This window comes from Lemur catta, chromosome 15 (assembly GCF_020740605.2).
Source record: "Lemur catta isolate mLemCat1 chromosome 15, mLemCat1.pri, whole genome shotgun sequence".
Lineage (NCBI taxonomy): Eukaryota > Metazoa > Chordata > Mammalia > Primates > Lemuridae > Lemur > Lemur catta.
The window spans coordinates 46,697,011-46,718,132 of NC_059142.1; the positions used below are offsets into that span (position 1 = coordinate 46,697,011).

The window sequence follows — 21,122 nt, forward strand, 5'->3', positions numbered from 1 at the left end:
GCCAGGGAGGGTTGGGGAAGTTGGGGTCAGATCTTCATGGCATGGAGGTATGCTTTCTCCCGTGTCAGGGAACGTCTCCAGCTGTGCTGGCGGATTCACACCCCCATCTTCACACATCCACCAACGCAAACCATCCCATCCACAAACCGTAGTTCTGTATTTACCCACACTCAGGTACACGCGCAAGCACGCACATGCCCTCTGCGTCCGGGGCCAGTACGCCGGAAGACATTTTGCCAGTAGATCCCAGGGCTAGAACTCCTTTTACAAGGTCCTCCAAGCCCAAATTCCCAGGCAAACTGGAATAGAGGTAGAAAAGTGTTTGATGATAGAAAAAAAAAAAAATTCTGCTTGCTTGCAGTTCTTGCGATGGCCATAACGCTGCAAGAAACTGTTGCACTCCGGAGCTGCGCAGGGCGAGGGCAGGCAGGGAGGGAGGCCCGAGAACTTGAAAGACGAAATCCGCACTCGGGCTGAGAACGCCCTCGGGGCGCGGGGGCCTGGCAGGGGGCGGAGGAGGGGCCGAGGAAGGGTTAACGCGGGAGCGGAGCGTGCGGCGGGGGCGGGGCGGGGCGGGGCGGGGCGGGCGCGGGGCGCTGTCCCTTTAAGGCGGGCGGCGCGGGCCTGCGGAGCGCGGCTGTGATTGGCGCGGCGGGATCACTGGCTCCCCGAGCCCGGCCCGGGGGAGTCGGCTGGAGCCGGCCGCGCTTTGATAAGGTCCTGGCAACTCAGTAACAGCCCGAGAGCCGGGAAATAAAAATAGCCCCTCAGAGCCCTGGATTGCGGGGCCGCCGGGCGGCCGAGGCGTCCGCCGCCCCCGCCGAAAGCCCTGCTGTAAAAGGTGGGGGTGGAGGCTGGGCCCCCGCGGAGCCGCTTCAAAGAAAGCCCCCCTCGGGCAGGGGGCGAGGTCGCTTCGAGCCGCGGCGCGGGCGCGGGGGCCGGGAGGCGGCCCGGCCGAGCGGAGGCCGGGCCCGGAGGGAGGTGCGGGCCGGGCGGCCCCGCGGAGGGCGGCGGGGGCGCGGGGGACGGCCCGGGGCGCGGCGGGCGCGTACCTCCCTTTCAGGACCGTGCACTCGGCTCGCGCCTTTGAAGTGCACAGTTAAATCCACAGCGCAGTTTTTGTTGGAAGCGCCCGGAGGACATTTGGTGCGCCGAGTGACTGCTGGAAACAGGACCTGTGTTGAAAGCCCGGCCGGGCGGGGGCCGGAGGGGCCGGGGGCGGCCGCGGCGGGGGCGGAGGCCCACTCGGGTCTTTTGCATAAAAGGGGCGGCGGGGAGCACCGCTCCCCCTTCCTGGCCGGTGGATCTTGCTCCGATCCCGGGATTGTTGTTTCCCCGCACCCCCTCCCCCGCCGCGCGACTCCCCATGTTCCCCGACACCGGGGCCGGCCCGGGGGGGCCCGGGGCTGCCGCCGAGAGCCGAGCCGGGGGCCGGGGCCGGGGCCCTGCCCGGGGCGCCTGCGAGGTCTCGCCGCGGAGCGCGCGCGCGGATCAATGGTGAGTGCCGAGGCCGCGGCGGCCGGGCGGCCCGCGCGCTTTGATGTGCGGGGCGGCCCTTTGAAGTTGGCAGGCCGGCTATTTCAGGGCGCGCTCCGGGCCAGCGCGGAGGGGAGCGGCGGGCCGGGCGCCCAGCGCTCCGGGGGGCTTGGCCCGGCCGCCCCGCGCGCCCTGCGCGGGAGCCCCCTGCCCAGCAGGGGGGCCGGGTGGCTGGGGGCTCAGCGGGGAGACTTCTCCAAGTGGCGGCAGTGGAGGGGGCGGAGAGGAGGCAGATGCCCCCCGGGGGTCGCGTCGCTGTGGTAGTTAATGGATGTGAGTCGGGGTGTGAGTGTGCGCGGAAGGGTCTTTGGAAGGTGGGATGAAAGGGTGGCGGCGCCCCCCGCTTGCCTACCCCCGCCTCCTCCCCACCCCCGCCCCATCCTCTCCTCCTACTTCTCCCCCTCCCCTGCTCCCCTCCTCCCCGCGGGTCCGCGCTAAGGGGCCCAGAGCGGTGGCAGAGGCTCAGTCTGCGCGCAGGACGGGCCCGAGCCCGGGGCGCCCGCGTCCCCCGCGTCCCTCGCGTCCCTCCTCCCCGCCCGGGCCCCGCGCCCCCGGCCGCTCCGGCCCCTTTTGCGGAGAGGCAGAGACTCCGCGCGTCGCCATTTCTGGACTGGGTTGCTGCTTTCTGTGCTTTTTCTGCGGGCGGCTCTGCGAGCGGCGGCGCAGGGGACCGACCCCTGCCGGGTCTCGGGGTGCTGCTGGCGCGTCCCGGGGCTCTGGCCCCGCCGCCTGCTCGCCGGAGCTCTGGAGGCGTTCGGCGGGATTTGGGCCGGGGGACCTGGCCGGAGGGGCTCGGAGGAGATGCGAGTCCGGCCTCAGCGGCCTTCGTCTTCCAGGTAACGGGGCCGCCCCACCTTCCCTCCGCCGGGTAGCGCGGCGCTCCCGGCAGCCCCGCCGCTGCGCGGGCCGAGTTGCCCAGCCCAGCGGCCAGAGGCTCCGCCGGGGGCGGCGTGCACCCTCCCCAGGCCCGGGATCCGACTCCTCGCCTGGGTCGCACCCCGTTCCCCTCGCCGCCCCTACCCTTCCTCGTTTGATCCTTCCCGTGCTAGGTAGGGAACGCGGCATGTTTATTGGTTAGATAAGACTTTTTCTTTTGGAAAAAGGAGACAGGCTTGAGATCAGTGGAGTTTGGGATTCTTGGCACGGGCAGTAGTAGCGTGAGACGGCTTCTGATCCGGTTTTGTAAGGTTCGCGGCTCTGGGACGTGGGTTGGGTGGACGGGGGCAGCGGGTCCTGAGGCTTCTCGGCTCTCACGCAAAGTTTGAAGATCAAAGTCTCGACTGAGTGAGTTGGTTTCTGGTTTAGGGGAGCGGGAAAGACAGAGGTGTAGACTGAGACGGATTCGCGGCGGGGGAGTGGGGGCGCGCGGCGAACATTTACTTCTGGGGCGGGGAGGGGGTTTGCATGTCGAATCTGGGAGTCCGGGAGCCCATTCCGCCTATGCTGGGCGGGTTCTTTCGGCAAGGATCTTCTGAATTTTTAAGGAGTGGGAAGGGGGGGGCGCAGAGGGAGGGGGTGGGGGGAATGGGAACCAGATGCCGGGGAAGGGCACGTTTGGAGCTCGAGTTATCTGTGCAGAGCCGAGTGGGGAAATTTACCGAAATTGGTTTCACCTGCACACAGCCCAGCGGCGGGGAGCGCGCTTCTTTGGAGTTGATGCTATTGGGGGAGGGGAGGTGCGGGCAGAGCTGCTCAGCGTGCGCCCAGGCGAGTGGGTTTTTGGAAGGTTGTCTTACACCTCCCGAGTCCTTCTGCTGCCCCCCACCCTTGCTCTCATCTCACCTTCCCCATCCCTCCCCGCCCCCCCCAAGTGTGCAGGGAGCTCAGATTTCGCCTTTGAAAAAGCAGCGTCTGATACTTTAGATGAGCACCTCGCAGATAGCTGGGTTGCTTGATTTGAATTTGAGGAGTTGAAAAGCCTGTTTACTTTCTTGCTTTGATGTTGGGTAGATCTGGTTTTGATTAGATCAATACCCTTTTCTCTCTCCCCACCTCCCCCCTTCCTTTTCTTTCCAGAGAGGAGGCTCAGATGAGCCCCTGCTGACTTGAGAGAGACAGAGAGACCACGCTGATTGCTGAGAGGAACTGGAAGAAGAAAAAAAAGAATTCCCAAACTCGGTGAGAAGAGCTCCCTCACCATGAGCAGCGCCGTGTTGGTGACTCGCCTCCCGGACCCCAGCAGCAGTTTCCGTGAGGATGCCCCTCGGCCCCCAGTTCCAGGCGAAGAAGGGGAGACCCCACCGTGCCAGCTGGGGGTGGGCAAGGGCCAGGTCACCAAACCCATGCCTGTCTCCTCCAACACCAGGCGGAATGAAGATGGGTTGGGGGAGCCAGAGGGCCGGGCGTCCCCAGATTCCCCTCTGACCAGGTGGACCAAGTCCTTGCACTCCTTGTTGGGCGATCAAGATGGTGCTTACCTCTTCCGGACTTTCCTGGAGAGGGAGAAATGCGTGGATACCTTAGACTTCTGGTTTGCCTGCAATGGATTCAGGCAAATGAACCTGAAGGATACCAAAACTTTACGAGTAGCCAAAGCAATCTACAAAAGGTACATCGAGAACAACAGCATTGTCTCCAAGCAGCTGAAACCTGCCACCAAGACCTACATAAGAGATGGCATCAAGAAGCAGCAGATTGATTCCATCATGTTTGACCAGGCACAGACCGAGATCCAGTCGGTGATGGAGGAAAATGCCTACCAGATGTTTTTGACTTCTGATATATACCTCGAATATGTGAGGAGTGGGGGAGAAAACACAGCTTACATGAGTAATGGGGGACTGGGGAGCCTAAAGGTCGTGTGTGGCTATCTCCCCACCTTAAATGAGGAAGAGGAGTGGACTTGTGCCGACTTCAAGTGCAAACTTTCGCCCACTGTGGTTGGCTTGTCCAGCAAAACTCTGAGGGCTACAGCGAGCATGAGGTCCACGGAAACTGTCGAAAGTGGATACAGGTAAGACTTTGGCAGGGGCTGGTGGGGTCAGGCTTGGCGGATGATGTGGACTTTGCCAATGTTTTGAGTTAAGTAGGGAGGATGGATGGATGGATGGATGGATGTGCTGTGCAGGCTGCCCAAGGTCTGTTGAGAACTAGGACCACTGGCCATGAACCCTTTCTTTGATCTTGCTTTTTGCTGTTTAAAGGGGGGAAAGCAATGCATACACAGCTAAATACCTGCAGTCTTCTAGTGCTGACTTCAAACAGTGGCAAGCAGTATTCATTAATGTGGGTTACTTATTATCCTGGGCTAGAGTCTTGAAGGGGTTGAGTGTGTGTGTGTGTGAGAGTGAGAGAGAGAGAGAGAGAGAGAGAACAGCAGCTTTTGATGCCTCTGAGTCACCAGATCCACTAAGCACCGGTTTTGGAAGGGGTCACTTCAGCACTAATCAGTAGCGAGTTAGGGAGGCAGCTGAGTTGTGGTGGAGGCGCAGGAAGTAACGTGTGCACCCATTGAGGGGTAAGTGGGATCTTTTGAACTTTTCTGTTAAGATAAGAGCCAGCAAGGCTTAACAACTGAGCTCGTGGTTCCCTTTATAGAATTAGATATTTACCCAGCAAGAAAGGGTTCTAACTAGGGAAGGTCCTGTGACCTTCCCGAATGAAGGACCCTTCTTAGCTTTAGAGTCTGCTGTTATATTAATCCAGGTTTTAAATGCTTGCAAGTCCAAGGGTCAGACCTCAGTGGATTATTTTGTTAGTGCTGATGGAGAAGAGATCTTGGCACGGGAGGACTGGGGCCCTGGAGTACTTTCTCTCTGAGGCTTCAAAGACAAATAGTTCTTTACAGATTCTTGACCTTTGGAGGCAACTTCAGACGTCTTGTCAGAATGGGTGTTTCTCTTTCTCCCCCTCTCCCCACTTCCAAATGTCTGAGAGGAGAATGACCCTCTTAATTCTAGGGTGTCGCTTGTGACATGCAGGGGCGGGGAGGAGGCAGCACTGATTGCCATCTGAATGGCTTATCTTGCCCTCCATGTGGATTTCCCTGTGCGCTAGGGACTCAGGATGCCATCTGCTAGCTGCCTCTGGAGATGTCCCTCTCTCCGTGGGGTGTGGCCCCCAGCGTCCAGCAGCAGGAGGCAGGGTAGGCACCAGATAGTTGATCTTGAGCCTCTTGGGGTAGCCAGGGCTGAGCCCAGCAGGCCATGATTCAGGGGTTGGCCAAGGGAGTTTGACTGCCTGAGAGGAGGGCAAGGGCTTGTTCTCCAACCACCAGGGGGCGCTCTTACAGCTCTGGGAACAATTTGCCCGCACTCTGACATCTGGTCTGCGCCTACGGGTTGGTGTTTGCAGGGAAGCACAGGATCACATGCGGGACTTGTTTCAGTGACTTTATGCTTATGATTCAGGTGGTTTGGGAGGAAGAGTCTGGGTCTGGCCTCTGCAGCAGGTCAGTCGCTGGGCACCTGCTGGTGCTGCCTGCTCCAGTATGGGAACATTGGAGTAAACCTCTGGCGGCCTCCGTGCCCTCCAGCTTGGCAGCCGTAGCTCAGGCTACTTAAGGCCTGTGGTAAGGCCGCTTCTCCAGGGGCCTTCCGACAGTGGGGCTTCTGTGTCTACCACTGTCAGGACCCAGAGTGTCACCTTTGTAAATAGCACAGTGTGTGGTTTGGATGCCCTGGGCGAGAAAGCGCTCCCCAGGCTCCGCCCCTTGTGGGTGGGCAGCAGAGGCCCGGCCTCGCCTGCCTCCTCCCCCTGCCAGGGGCCTCATCTGGGGTGTTACCAGGATGAATTTGTTGGAGATTACTCTCGTGAAGCTTTTGTGGTAGATCCTGGAGGCAGGGGCAAAATCCTGTTTCCCAGTGCTGCCTTCATGCTTGTGAACTGCGGGCACCATGGATAACAAGATGACAGCTCTTCCCTGACCTCTTGAGAGTTTCCATACTGGATTCATGGGGTCTTTCTCTCGCTGTTGGAGCTGAAAATAAAGCATTTTACCTGGACTGCATGACGCTCATATGTCTTAACTGGGCATTGTCAGAATTTAAGACCTATCCAGACGATCTCATTTCACTTTAACATGCAAGGTGTCCGAGTGTAGGTACAGTATATTGGGAAGTGTCCTGAGTTATTCAAAGGCCTGGGGTCCAGCCCAGGCTGCCACTTACTACCTGCACTGAAGCCTTTCTGAACCCCATGTGCCTATCTGTAAAATGGGTGGACACCATGCCTTCTGCCTATGTCATAGGATTGTTATTAGGATCAAAATAGTAAACACGAAAGCCTTTTGAACAGGGAAACATTTTGAACAGATGTAAAGTGTTATAATTAGTATAATTAATAACGATAATATAAAAAGGGCAACCAGGTTGGGATACCACTTTCAAAGAGTGACTCTGGGATTTATCCCATTTTTCCTTTTAAGGTTTTAGTGTGCCCCTTTCCCATGCTTCGCTTTTTCTACTTGTTGAACTTAGGTCTGTCTTTTCCAGCTAGTTCTTAGAACGTAGGGATCTCATCTAACTCTTAGGTTTAGGTCCTCCCCTTCCCTGCCCCATACACTAATGCACTGTGCAGAGTACCTGGCGTATGGGATGGGCTTCACAAGATGAGTTGGTACAATGAATGAAACAGAAAGTCTTGAGTCGTGCTGAGGATCTTTCTTAATCAGCTGTAGAGGAGCTTTGGCAGCCGGATGCCCAGGGCACTGGCCAGCCTTCCAAGCCCTGTGTTTACCTTGGGCACTCAAAGGAGCCTCGTTTTTAACGACTTGTTTGTGTCCTTACTGATTTGGTGTCAGGTTTAATATAAATAGTTGGGACGGAAGAGCAGGAGCAGGAATTATCCTTGGAGGGCAGGACTCTGGTTTGAGGGGGATGCCTGGGCTTTCCATGGTCTCCATAAATAGCCTAGAGCAAAAGCAACCTGTTGGTAAGAGCATGTGTAAAAACCCCAGCACACAAACACACGCACAGTGTCGAGGTGTGTGCAGAGGGGGTGGTGGGATTAGGCGCTCAGCCCAGCATTTATTTTGGGAAGGAGAATGCAGTGTGGGGCGCGCAGAGCGCGGTCCCTGTGCCCTCGCCTTTCTGCTCTGGACCCTGTGTATTCCTGCCCAAGGCGGGTCTCATCTGCCTGTCGCTGCACCCTCTGCTCTGGCCGCACTTAAAACCAGTCGGGCCCGGCAGATGGCCCTCTGCTGGCTCCAAGTGCTTCCTGTTCCCTGAAAGAACTCGCTGATGAGGCCCGTTTTTGTGTGAAGCCATTGGAATCAAGCTTGGCTTCAATTATCAAAGAAAATGATGCCATAGGAAAGATATGCTGGAAGCAGTAGTCTGCAATTAGAGATGGAAGCTCTGATGAAGGCAGTGTGCTAAGATACACTTGCAAGTTTGCCTGTTTTCAAAAGGCTCAGTCGCCGTTTGAGTCCCGGGCCCTCTCTGAGTGCCCCTTGATCTTGCCTTAGAAAATGCCAGTTGAAGAGGGTGTTGCCTTTTGGACAGTGACTTTGTGAGTACATTGCCAGAGGGCTCTTAGAAAGCCCTAAACACACAGCCTGAGAAGCAAGTACTTTTTAAGTTGCGCTGTTTTGAGATGGGACCCAGAAGAGGGCCCCTGGAGGTCAGCTCTCTGTGGTGCTGTCTGCATGGAGCCTCCCCTCTTGCATGTGGGGGGGCCAGGCCACAGCTTCTCATCAAGATAAGAGCCAAGGATGGGCTGGGGGAAAAAGCAGCAGACATCACCTTTCCCTCGAGGTCGCAGGAGCCTCTGCTACCTGACAGCTGAAAACCCTTTGTACACTGAAGTTGCAAACTAGGTCTGCGGATGCACGCCCAGTGCAAAATCTGAACCAGAGGCCCCCGCTCCCTGTAGGAATTTAAAATCCTTGCAGCAACTGGGAGCACAACAGTCCTGAAGAAATAATCAAAGCATCTGGGTACAATTACTGTAGCATGGTCGAGTTTCTTTCTTTCTTTTTTTTTTTTTTAAAGTAATCACAAGAAAACAGCTCTAATCCATTTTCTTAAAATTATGTGGTGCTTTTGACAAAGTTCTGGGTTCTTAAAAATTGAGTTTCTGTCTTTCCCCACAACCCTGCCCTGTCTTGTTATGATTGTAGGAAAATCCAAGTACTTTATGGCAGTCAACTGAGTTAAGAGCAGTACATTCCATTTTTAATTACTGGTCACACAGTAGTCCTCTATTTTGGAAGTGAAGGGAGACAAGTTTATTTTGGGATCTGTGTGTTGAACGACGAGTACAAAGCTGCGTGAGCACACATGGGCTTTGAGTTGTGTGTCTTTTTTGCTGGGGAGGAAGGAATTTCTATTGAGTCATTTTCTCCTCATGGAGGTTGAAGTATAACTCTTACATTGGAGACATGGTTGATGTGTTAATGCCACCAAGATAACAAGCCTGGAGGGATGGAAAGAGTGTTTGAATCCTGTTTAAGGCTGTTTTGGGTTTTCTGATCTTGTACTAAGCCTCTTAGACTAAAAAACTTTTCAGCAACCTATTTGATGGACCTAGGCCTTTTAAGGAGTTTCAGCAAAGTTTTGAGCTTCTGCCACGTGCCACCAACTACTTTCAGCATTGGGATACGCGTGTGAAGAGGACAGGGCTGGTCCCTCACAGGGCTCACGGTCTGCTGGCACAGGACTGGCATTCCACACGCAGACACACCAGTGCTCTGCAGTTGTAAGTCACGATAAATACTGTGAAAGAAATGAGTTGGGTATTTGAGAAAACAGGAGCTCTCTGTTTTTGTTGGCGGTTGGTTTGTTGGAGTTTTCCTGTGATTCCCCCAAATTATCACGCCTCTGTGTCCTTTAGAGGACACAGAAGTTGGTGCAGATGGGCATGTTTGAACTGCCCGTTTTTCAGGTGGACGCCCACGTCCAGGGAGGCTGGGCCTCGCCCCACCGGCCATCAGCTAAACCAGCAGCAGCTCTCAGCCTCCGATTTCAGGTCTCTACCAGGAGTCTGCAGAATGTCCTTACCACTGGATTCCTGGCGACAGGAGGGGGCCCTGAAGAAGTCCTCCTGTCCGTCTTGTTCTGAGGCGGTAGCCCCGCCCAGCCCCCCACAACTTCAGGCTATTTTAAAGACCGTAACCTGTCCCCATCCACTCCAGGGATCTCCTCCGACCACTCAGAACTGCTTTCTTTTTTCTTTTCTCTTTCTTTTTTGAAGTCCGCCTTCTCTTGTTCTGCCTTTGGTGGACGACGCTGAGCAGAGCCATCCTGCTCCCTCTAAGTTCCCTCATCAACAGAATCACCCCTCAGCTTTCTCGTCCCCAGAAAAGTGAACTGCTTTTCCTTCACTCTCGCTGCCCCCCTCTCTCCCTCTCTGGTGTCTGGGGGTCCCAGATTAAGGACACAAGGACCAGGAACAAGCCATGGGAGATGTTGCCATTCTCCTTCGATCTTCACGAAAGACCCTGGGGGATTCAGAGACTTCCTGCCCTGTGCAGATAAGGGAACAGGGCCAGAGTGTCCAAGTGACAGTTCAGAGTCACTTGGTCAAAGTGTTGAATGGGTTCCTGTGCAGCACTCCTGGTTTGCACCTTCTGGTCAGTTCTACACCCACGTCACATTTCTAAGATCTGGCTCGCTGGTACAGCCTAGTGCAGTGGGATGGAATTGAGGTCCCAGCTGAGGTCCGGCTCCTCTGGCCGAAGCTCTAGCGGGGTGGCCCCTGACAAGCACTTGGCCAGCTTCAGGCTCAGTTTGCCTCCTTGGGTGGGTTAAAGGGGTTCATTCTGCCCCAAAAACTTTGACTGGAACTTTTCATGTATGTTTTCTGACTCCAACTAAGAGCACACAACCTCCTTAAAGACAGGGACCGTGTCTCTCACCTTCTTTTCCATCCCCACCTTCCCCTGTGGACACGCTCACACCAAACTGTGGCAACAGCTTCTCACTGGGCTCCCTGCCTGCACCTCCTCCTTCCAGTCCAACCTGGTGGCACACCTTGGATCCCATGTGCTGCTGGGAACGTTCTCCCTCCCCCACGCCCCCACTGTCCACCGGCCTCCTGGTCCCTCCCCATCTGGTGAAGACAACTCTGGCCTTGCACGACAGACCTACTTCCTTCCTTGTCTCTGCCAGGCCTTCTTAGCCCAGCTAGTTAGACCCCCTCTCCCACTCTGGGGAGGGCTTTTCACTGCCTTTCTCTTTCCCCAGTCCTGGGTGCCATCTCTTCAAAGTCCTGCTCATCCATCATGGTGCACCTTGCTCCCATCTGTCCCTGGGAGCCGTCCCCAATCATCCCTGCTGGAAACATCCTTTGCATCATATTCTAGAAGAACTTTTTAAAATGTTGAGGCTAGACTTTGAATTAAGAGAAAAAGGGGTTGTGTGAGAGCTAGACGAGTCAGTCTGTGCCCACCAGTTCCAGCTGTGTGACCAGGGCAGGCTGCTGTACTTGTGGGACCGCCAAGGGCCTCATCTGTAGTGTGGGCACCATGCTGTGCTCCTTCTCCCCAGGTGGCTGTGAGCAGTACATGAGTGGATGTGTACAAAGGGGCACTGTGTACACCTCCCTAATGACAGCCCCACATTATGGTGATGTGCCCCCACCAGGCCATGGGTCCCAGGAGACCAAAGAGGGGGGCTGCATACACCCAGAGTTCAGCACATAGTGAGCAAGCAGGAGCTTGGGGAACAGTGCAGATGACTGCTTGTGACCTTTCATGGGTCCCTGTCATTTGCCAACCCCAAGGCTATCTTTATAGACCAGCTGCTGTGGCCTCATAGAATATGTTCTCTTTTCCCGGCCTTTCTCTTCTCCTCCAGCTGATTTCTTTGCTGCTGGCTTAGACTTGGTGGGACCAGTGGAGGATGCCAGGGTCTTTGTAAACGAGGCCTCCTGCGACTTTGGGCTTTAATGGGCTGTAGGAGGGTCCCTGCCTGCAGTCTGCCAACCTGTCTGCCCCTCCCCCTGCCTAAGTCCCTCACTGGTGACACAAGAGGCATGCGGCCCAGCAGGAGATGGGCACACTGGTTGTTCTGGGAAGAGATCAAGGGGGCAAAATGGGGAGCCAGAGGCCATTGAAACAAAAGGGCTGGAGACACCAGAGGAGGGGCCTGGGCCTTCCTTTAAAACAGCTGTGCTGCTCATTTCATCCCACTGGCCCTGGCCAGCCCTGGGGGGGGGGGCACGGCAGAGGCCCGCTCAGGGGTGGGGTGGGAGTCCTGTATTCTGTCTTGAACTTTTCTGTCCCATCTGTCCTGCTTGCTGTGTGTCCAGGGTCAAAGTGAGAAGGCCACACCAGGCCTCTAATTGTTTATATCTCTAGACTAAGCTAACAGATGTCTTGGGGCCCCAAAAGTGTATTCCTCCGGTGTAGGCTGGGATACAGAGTGGGGAGGAGAAAGACACCTCTTCACTGACTTGTCTCCCTCTTTCATTCCATGGCCTCCCCTCCTAGAGCAGAGTCCTGGTCCTGCCTCCTGCGTGTGCATTTAGAATTTTATAGGATCCCTGGGCTGCCTCTGGCATACTCTGTCCTGGCAGGCCTACTTTTGGGGTCAAAGGAACCCAGCCTGCTGTCTCCTCAGGGCGAGTCAGGGGCTCGGGAGGCCTCCCTCTGTGGCCCCTGCTGAGCAGCGGGACCTGGCAGCAGGTTGGCATTGAACAGATTGTGGGACTTTGTACTCAGTTGTCCTAGGGTCACCTTATTTACCTGGGTTTCTGGTGAGGATCGGTGACTGAACTGCTACTATACTTTTCCCATAGGTCCTTCAAGAGGAGCGATCCTGTTAATCCGTATCATGTAGGCTCTGGCTACGTCTTTGCACCGGCCACCAGCGCCAACGACAGTGAGATATCCAGTGACGCACTGACTGATGATTCCATGTCCATGACAGACAGCAGCGTGTGAGTATTCCAGCGTCCCCTCCGTACATGGCTGGGAGTATGAACCACCACCGTCCGCCAGCCTCCCCTGGCTTTGCAAATCCCACCTGTGTGTGTGTGGACATCTATTTGGTGGGAGGGGAGTATGACAGTGGTGTGCTGCTGGTTAAGGAGGGTGACATGCTAGTCTGGGGAAGGTTAAGTTTAGAGCTTTGAAAGGAAAGTTGGGAATGATACCTTAACAGAAGAAAACTAAAGTACACTAGAAGGTGAAGATGAGTATCTGTGAATTTCTTGAGTTAAAAAAAAAATGTTGTTTTTTTTTTTTTTTTGGTCGTCATCTTCTGGTTGTCCCTGTGGGAACAATTGCTTGGCTGGTCTTGACACCCAGGTATCTTGTCTGCAGAACCAACAGGCGGGAGACAGGGCGGCAATAGAAGGGTTGTGCTTAGGTGTGCGTTGTTTTTGAAGGAAAAGGCATTCAGGGTGGAGGTCAGAAAGCCAGAAATCTCCAAAGGGCCACTGTGTGTAACATTCCCACTTTGACATCCTCAAGGACATGGTTCCATTCAGTAAGTGCTGGTGGAGTGCCTACTCTGCCTGTCAGATGCTGGGGACCCTGGGTGGGAGCCCTTTCCCAAGTAGTGTCTGATCTTGGATCTTCTGCAGATGGATGGCTTTGATTTTTTAAAATAATCCAAGCCATTGGGGTGGTCTGATGAGGCCGGCCGGCCAGATCATGCGTTGCGTTTCGGCCGTTTGAAGTCAAGCTGTGGCAACCTCTGTGGACAGACAGCAGCGTTCTCCATGAGTCTCGTGGGGCTGTGTTTGCAGTGGTGGGCTGGTGTCCCATCTCCTGCCGCCCTTTGAGGGTTTGATTCAGGAGAGCCTGGGCATGGCTGAAACTCCCCACAGGCTTTTCTCCCCCAGCACCCAGTTGAGAACCACAGTTCCAGAAATGGTCTTTAAAGGCTTCATCAAATGTTTTGGAGTTGGAATTTCACCTGCTAAGGGAATAATTTTGAAAAGCAAACCCATTGAGCTGTGTAAGTTCTGACATACTTATTTAAAGTCTGTTCCTTTAGCTTCCTGAAACTGGACCATCTGTTCTTCTAGTTTGTTGGAAACTATCTGGTTTCCATTGGCCAATGTCCTGTTGCTGGGCCTGTGGCATGGGACCTGTTGGAGGGAAAGTTGATGAAGTGAGTTTAGGACTCTTTGTTTTCTTGGTGGCTTTTATTATGTTACCTCAAATTCCCTTGTTAGTAAAGGGAGAGAGAGCCTTAAGGTGAAAAAGGTTCCATTTTAATGAAAGAATAGCATTTTGGCATTAATGAAAATAGAGTAAGGTACACATCTTTCATCCAGTGTGGAGAAACGAGAGGTTTCAGGGTGGGTTTTCCATATTCACTGAACTCTTAAAAGTATCCATACATGAAAAAAAATTATCCTTTGATGGGCATATTTCTTACAGTATGTTTTGCCCTGTCTTTATGGAGTAGTATTAGACAAGGCAAAATTTACTTCTTGATTATCTGAATAATTAATATCAAGCTCTGGCTTTTTATACTTTGTTGTAGCATTTATCTCAAAGGCTATGAGGTTGTATTGGTTTATCCGTCCCTATACGTATTGGCCCTTCTCCCCTTTAAAATAGTTTTCTCCTCTTTTCTCTTTGTCGTCCTGCCTGCTGTCATGTATTGTCTTTGTGCTTGCTCCTAGCAAGCATTACTCCTGCGGCATTGGCTAACTTGTGGATTGCATGGGAGTCCTAGTGTTACGTGTAAAATGAGAGTAAGTTGGAATTGAATGAAGGCATTGAGTGAATCTCCTAAGTCAATGTAGTTGACTTAAGACTATAAGGCTTCTGTTTAGTTTTCTTAGAGACTGTTTTTGGCTTGCTTCCTGGTCCTTGGCTGCATTTCAGTCCCCATCACGGGGGTGTTATTCTGGGTTCATGATGAGATAACTTGGGTGCAGTCCCACACTTGCTTCTGTTTGATCCTCACAAGACCCAATCAGAAAGGTAGGCAGGTACTTGTGACTTAGGCAGTAAGACCCAGTGCTTCCTTGTCCATTCGTGGCTGAGACAGGCCTCAGACCCAGGCCAGACGTAGGCCCACCCTTTGCCCGCTGGGCTCCTCCCCCAAGCATGACCACTTTCAACAGGAGATATGTTAATAGGACCAGTTGGTTTGACACCTTTGAGCCACTCTGGGTTTCCTTTAGTTTTGTTAGTGATCAGACTGCCTTTTCTTAACTGGGGCGGGGTGGGGTAGAAGAGAGTAAGTTCTAAATCCTCCCCTGCAGCCTCCGCTTTATTTACTCCTCCTCTTTTATTCCCTTCCCAGAAGCAAAATTTTCTCAATTTTATTTAGAGTTGATCTTACAGCTGTCACCCTTCCCTGTTTAGCTGAAGCACTTTGGACTTGAAGCATGGGAAAGCCACTTTGAGGGATCAAAAAGGTTACCTGTGCCAGTCACCTGTTCTTGGTTGCAAGGGTTGGTGCGTAGGCCAGTGATGTCCACTCTGATGGAGACAGAAAGGGGCAAACCCCTCTCAGCAACTTCCAAATGGGACACAGATTCCCTTGGGATGCTGGTGGCAGAACCTCTGGGCGTTATAAGCCCATCCTGGGGTGTAGCTGCCTTGGATCGAAAACGAGTAAACCAGGAAGCCAAGAGAAAGTCCCTGTGAGGCCCAGAGACCGATGGTTTGTGGTGTTGGGTGGCTCTGAGCCCTCTCCCAGACAAGTGGGCAGGTGTCAGATTGACTGTCACAGTTGTAGCCACCTGGGCGTTTTATACCAACTGGGAGTGTATTTGGCACCAGTGTGAGATCGCCATCTCTTGAGAGTTGTGTCATACTGCCTATGGTGGGGGACAAAAGAGTCTCCAGAACCAAAAGCCTGTTGGATGGGGGCTTGTTTGCATTTAGAGGCTCCCGTGGGTCTCAAACTGCCATTGGGTGCCAGGCATGGGGGTCTCTTCTGCTGAACACACTTGGCTACTTGGAGTGTTCTCTGGTCGGCTGGCCCTGGGTGTGTGTGATCTGCCCAGTGTTGGGCGGTCACCCGGGATTCCCAGGGCTGGGATTAGACCCCTCTTCAGAGCTCTGCCAATTGTGCGCCCGTGCAGATGAGAGCAGCGCTGGGCGAGAAATAAAGTGTGTGGGGGATGAAAAGCTGAACTGAATCGCTTTCAGCCCATTGTTCATCTGGGGAAGCTTAGAGGGGATAAGAGGGTAGCAGGCCCCTTTGAAATTTCCTTGAACAAATGAATAGGAGCGCCCCATAAAGCATGAAAAGAGCCCTGGCTGTTTCTCCTCCTCACAATGGCCAGCGCGGGCTGAGAGGGGCTGGGGAGGGGGCCTGGCTGCCCCGCTGGGAGTTGGGGAGGGGACAGGACTAGGGAGGGGTTGAGGAGGATAGAGGGGGTCACAGGCAGCCTTCAATAGACTCCAGAAGGTTGGAGTTCATTAGACACAAGCCCAGGGAAGCAATCGTCTCATTTGCGACAGAACCAATTAAGTCCCGGGGGCCTTTGCAAGAGGCCTGGGTAGAGGTTGGGACGGGGCTGGCCTGCACTTGGTTATTCCAGGGAGCTGCACGCCGGGCCTGGACGTGCAGAACAGGCAGAGGCTTTAAAGAAATCACTGCCTTCTCCCAAAGCCCAGTGCTGACTTCTGTTTTCCGGCTAAGTAAAAAGCCCTGTTAAAGATGGCTGGGGATTTGGGTCTCCAACACAGGCCTCTGAAAAAGCTGTTTTATGAGCCTGTTACTCTGAAACCTGCATTCTCGGAAGAAATGGCTTAAAAAAAATTTTTTTTTGAATGTTAACTGCCAGACACTCGGCAAAATCCCAAAGCCTGATCCTTGGAGCACTGCAGGCAGGAGGACTGCAGGGCCTAGGTTAGAGCAAAGGGATGAAGACATGCGAAGCAGCGGGCTCTTTGCCACCCAAGCATACCCTCGTGGTTACTCTGTCTTTTCTGTTTTAGAGGAGCTGCTCTCCCAATCAGGATCAGCCACATTTGCAGGTTGCTTCTGCTCCGAGTGTCCCCAAATCAGCACAAGATGATTTCCTTGCATTCCATGCAGGGGGTGTCATGAGTTATTTTATTTATTTTTATTTCTTTATATCTTATTTATGGGGGTCTACTTTGGACACCAGGAAGTGCATCCAAGTGAACTTCAAATATTACCTTCTCTTACAAACCAGGCTTTTGATGTTGGCTGTGATCAGAGGCTGCCTTCAGAGTGGCTGCCAAATGAAGATGCAAGTGGACGCATGTGCACATGAGTCTGCTATTTCAAAGCTGCCAGAAAACGACATTCAGGTTAGGTCGGGCATGGTGGAGTCAAAAGGCTAAGCTAATTGGCTCGGCTCAAATGGCAGCTAAGTGGAGTCCACACTTCAAAACCCACGCTCCCCAGAAACAGCTGGGCCCAGCAGCGGCTCGTTAGCTAAAATGTTTATAATTAAAGGAGACTGTATAGGGACCAAAACTCTGGTGCTCTCCAGCCCACAGGCTTGAGCAGCCAGGAAACTGAGCATAGGCTTTTAGAGCTTGAATAAAAAAAAAGAGGCCCCCTTTTGGAATGAGGGGCTGTTTTGGAAGAAGATTCTTGACTGGGGGGAATTAAAGCCACATTTCCTTGAAGACACCTGTTAAGCCTTTCTGAGCCTCTGCACGCTGAAATCTCCCTTTTCTACTCTGCTCACGAGTTGTCTTTCCTGCAGTTTGATCCTCCACCTGCCTGGGTGTGTTGGGTGTGTGTTGGGGGGGTGCTCTTGAAATCATTTCTTCCCCTTGCCTTCAATTTGGCAGTGACCTGCTCCCCTCAGTTCCCTCCTTTTCTTTTTCTACCTTATATGGAGAAAGAAAAAGGTATAAAAGCTTTACCACTGATTTCCATCTGAGAGGAAAGAAAGGAGAAAAGAGTGAAGGCTACTAGTGGAAACCTCAGATGGAGTCTCGGAAGGGATGGATGGGGAACTCTTCCAAGACTCTTGGAGAATTATGTCACTTGTGTCATGGTGGGGTCCATGGGATGCTTGACTCCTGTCCCCCAAGATTATCAGGAGAGGCCTAGAACAGAGCCATCCACACTCTCTTAAGGCCCAGGAAGAGAAGCTGGTCAGGAGAGGGGCATGGACATTGTCTTGCCTTCCCAGAGCAGCAGAATTTAGTTAGACTAGCATGAGACCCAATCTGTGCAACCCGCCACCCCACAGAGATTTTAGGTGAGAGAGGGATATTCATCACACCTTGGGAACCACCTGGCATGTCCCATAGCCAGTGAGTACGAAGTGGTGGGGAAGGACTTTCCAGAACATTCCAGAGATTTCCCATTCATCTCTTCAGAATGTCAGGTGACTCCTTGGACCTTAGGAAACGGCACCTCCACGTTGAGCCCATCAGGAAGCTTGATTCCTCTGGCAGGGGCTGGGAGGGCCTTCTGGAAACGAGGACCTTGAGTGTAGGCTGTCGAATTAAGGACACCTGTTCTGGAGTCCAGTGGTGGCTTGGGTTTGGACCCTGGATCTGACTGGTACTGACTGTAACTCCAGGCGAGTTATTGAGCATTTCTGATCATCTGGGAAATGTGGTTAAGATTCTTGTAAGAATGAAGTCCGATTACACATCAGACGTGTGAGCCAGCATCTGACCCGCAGTGGGAACTTGGTGCACAGGAGCTGGCCACCTCTGGTCACAGTCCGTCGCCTCAGGTGGGATTTGGTTGCTGGTCAAGCCTGGCATGCTTTTGAAAGTCCAGTTTTCTCCTGTGCCCAGTAAACTATCCCAAGGTGAAAACACTAAGTTTGGATAAATCATCTTTAGGTGGTTCAGTAAGTTGCACGACTTAGAACCTTTTATCCTACTCTGCCTGTCACGGCTTGGCCAAGTGCTGGGCCCCATGGGTAGCAGGTTGACTGGGGGACGTGGTTCTTAATGGGCACTGGCCAGCCAGCTGCTAACCCTCCCACAGTGCTGTCTCTGCCACACACTCGACTTTCTCTGGGGCAAGACTCACACTTGTGTGTAATTCTTGCTTTAGATGCCGATTTCTTCCTTCCCCTCCCCACTCCTCTCAATGTGATGATCCTCTGTCTACTCCTCAGCTAAGGTTTGGTTAGCAGATTGGTTCCTTGATCTACTGGAATCTTTGTTGTCCCCTTGGTGGCCTTGTTTTCTGGCCTTGGTCAGCAGCCTTCCTGAAACTGCAGCCACTTGGAATTCTAGGGCATCACAGATAAGGAGCTGGTGACTAGGTCGACCAGTCACTCCCGGCTGCTCCCTGGTATTTTTAGGCATTGCCTGTTTTCTCCTCCTGCTTAAGCCTAAGATGTTTTTCTTCCTTCCACCCTATGATGACCCAAACACCAGGGAAAGGGAAATAGCCAAACACCTAATTTCAATATTTACGGCCTCAAAGGATGATTCATTATGGAAGTGTTTGAATCCTGAGGCTTCCGTAAATAAGTGGCCTCCTGAAGGGACATGAATGGGAAAATAGTCACACCTTGACCATTCTACTGCTTTCAGAAGGAAATTCTTTTTGAAAAAAAGTCATGGCAACTCCCAGTCATGTGTTTAGTGAATACTAGTTGGAGTGGAGGCTTTCTTTTTTAAACTTCTTCCACTTGCTCATGTTTTGTTTTTTAAAATATAATGAAGGACCCATACTTCCTTCAGGTCTTTGCTTTACGGTCACCTTTCAATGAGGACTTCATTGACCCCCAGTTTAAAATTGCAACTTCCCTACCCCCAGTGATTCTCTTTCCCCCTTTTCTGCTGTGTATTTTATCACTGTACTTACCACCTTCCAACATACTGTATATTTTGCTCCTTGCCTATGCCACCCCATTAGAGTATAAACTTCATGAGGGCAGTGTTTGATTTTTTTATACCCTTTGTCTACCGTTCTGCCCAGTGCCTAGAACAAGGTCTGGCACATAGTAGGTGCTCAAGTATTTAAATGAATTGCACAGAACACCACATAGTAGGGTCTTTTCTCTTTATGCCCACATTGGTCATGTGTCTTTGAGAATTTGTTGGTTGGGGGTGGTGGGGTTTGGAGTGAGGGAAGGAAGGAGCCAGAAGATTTACTGTATATTATTCTTGTAAATCACCTTGTGGTAGTTTATCAAAAGAATAAATTGGGAATGATAGGGAGGTTGACTATTGGGGAATAATGAATACCTCACTAATGCCTGATTTAGCCCTCTGTGGGTTTGGTCCCTCTCCCTACAACTTCTCCCTGGTATTCCCCATAAGGCACTGGTTTCCTGCACTGGGGTAGTACGCTACAGTAGTAATAGACTGCCAGGAGGATCAAAGGCCCTGGGGCACTGGTCAGGAGCCTTTGCAGTGCCTGGGCTGGGAGGAGCATAACCGGGCTCTAAGACGAGAGTTACTGAGCTCTTTCCAGGTTGATGCTCCTGCTTCCAAGAGGGAGCCGGGTTTCCAGAGATGACTAATGGGCAGGATTTAAAGCTTTTTTGGCAATTTGATCTTGGATGGAGCCTTCCCTATGGGAACAGTGATGGCATCTGGAGATGTGTGACACACCCCCATGGAAGTGTGTGGCCCTGTCTGTTGGTGGAATCTCAGGATGGCGTGCGAGTCAACTCAGGTGCTGAAAGCATCCTCGTAAGCCTGTGGCTTCTGCCTTTTTCTTTCCCTTAGAGATGGAATCCCTCCTTATCGTGTGGGGAGTAAGAAACAGCTCCAGAGAGAAATGCATCGCAGCGTGAAGGCCAATGGCCAAGTGTCTCTACCTCATTTCCCGGTGAGTACAGTCTGGATGGGGGAGGTGGCCATTCCCTGCCATGCTGAGTCCTGAAAAGGGATGAGAGGTTGGGGGGGGGGGGGGGAGGAGTATAGGGAAAGTAGAAAGGAGTAGTACCTAAGGTCCCCTCTGGGAAAGGCAGAGAAAGGAGGAACTGGACAAGAGACATTACATGGGTTGTGATGTTGAGCAAAGTGATGTGATTATGGGATCCAAGATGACCAATTTTTGAACCTTTACATTTTCTGAATTCAAAAAAGTTCTCTATGAGAAAGAAATCAAAGCAGTTTCTTCCTAGAAGCAAGAAATGGTAAGAGATGATCCATGCTTCTCTCTAGCATGATGGGCTCATTGCATTCCCCCTAGAATGGAAGCCCCCTGAGGGGAGGGAGTTTTGTCTGTTCTGTTAAATTATGTATCTGTAGAGACTAGAATAGTGCCTGACACATAATAAGTGCTCAATAAACATTTGAATGAATAAATGAGGTTAGAGGAAGAAAAATCATATCCCTGAGACATTTTACATCTTGTGTTGACTGCATGGCTGGGTCATTTGAGTCATCTATTTATCTATTTACTTGGCCATTTCTCTTCTTGACTTCTGAAGCCCTTGGAGGGCAGCTGTTCGTCTTGTCTATTTCCAACCCCAGAACTTGGCTTAGTACCTGCTGTTGAGCCTGTGTATGCCTCACAAATGTTGAATGAATGAAGTGTTTAGCAGTGAGGATCCCAGGAGCAGCTTCTTCCTGTGATTTTGAGTTGGTGGGTGAAGGGCTTTTCTTACACCTCCCCTTTTATTTCCATGTCCCCTAAAGCAGCCAGCACATGGTCCCTGTACACAAGAGAGCTTCCCTGTCTATATTCCCATTTTAGGGCTGTGCTTCTTACAACAGCCTGAGATCCAGGTTGCATGGATGCTGTTGATCAGGGAGGGGAAGAGAGCACCTAGCTTATAGCTGGTGTTTATGAATCCTTCCTGCCAGCTTCGGA

The 21,122-nt window shown here is 52.7% G+C and overlaps 1 protein-coding gene across 5 annotated transcripts in view; it reads left to right on the forward strand.

Moving 5' to 3' along the window:
* The first annotated feature begins 633 nt into the window (after positions 1-633).
* Positions 634-21,122, forward strand: part of AXIN2 (axin 2) — a 31,092-nt gene continuing 10,603 nt past the window's right edge. For 2 of the 5 annotated variants that reach the window (XM_045526962.1, XM_045526966.1), the window contains exons 1-4: positions 634-841; positions 3,553-4,489; positions 12,217-12,357; positions 20,030-20,132. In XM_045526962.1, the coding sequence (XP_045382918.1) occupies positions 3,675-4,489; positions 12,217-12,357; positions 20,030-20,132 (1,059 nt within the window). In that variant the 5' untranslated portion in view covers positions 634-841; positions 3,553-3,674. Of the gene's footprint in view, positions 842-1,370; positions 1,498-2,009; positions 2,373-3,552; positions 4,490-12,216; positions 12,358-20,029; positions 20,133-21,122 lie in introns of those variants that run through there. The other 3 variants (XM_045526965.1, XM_045526964.1, XM_045526963.1) reach the window with 3 other exon arrangements.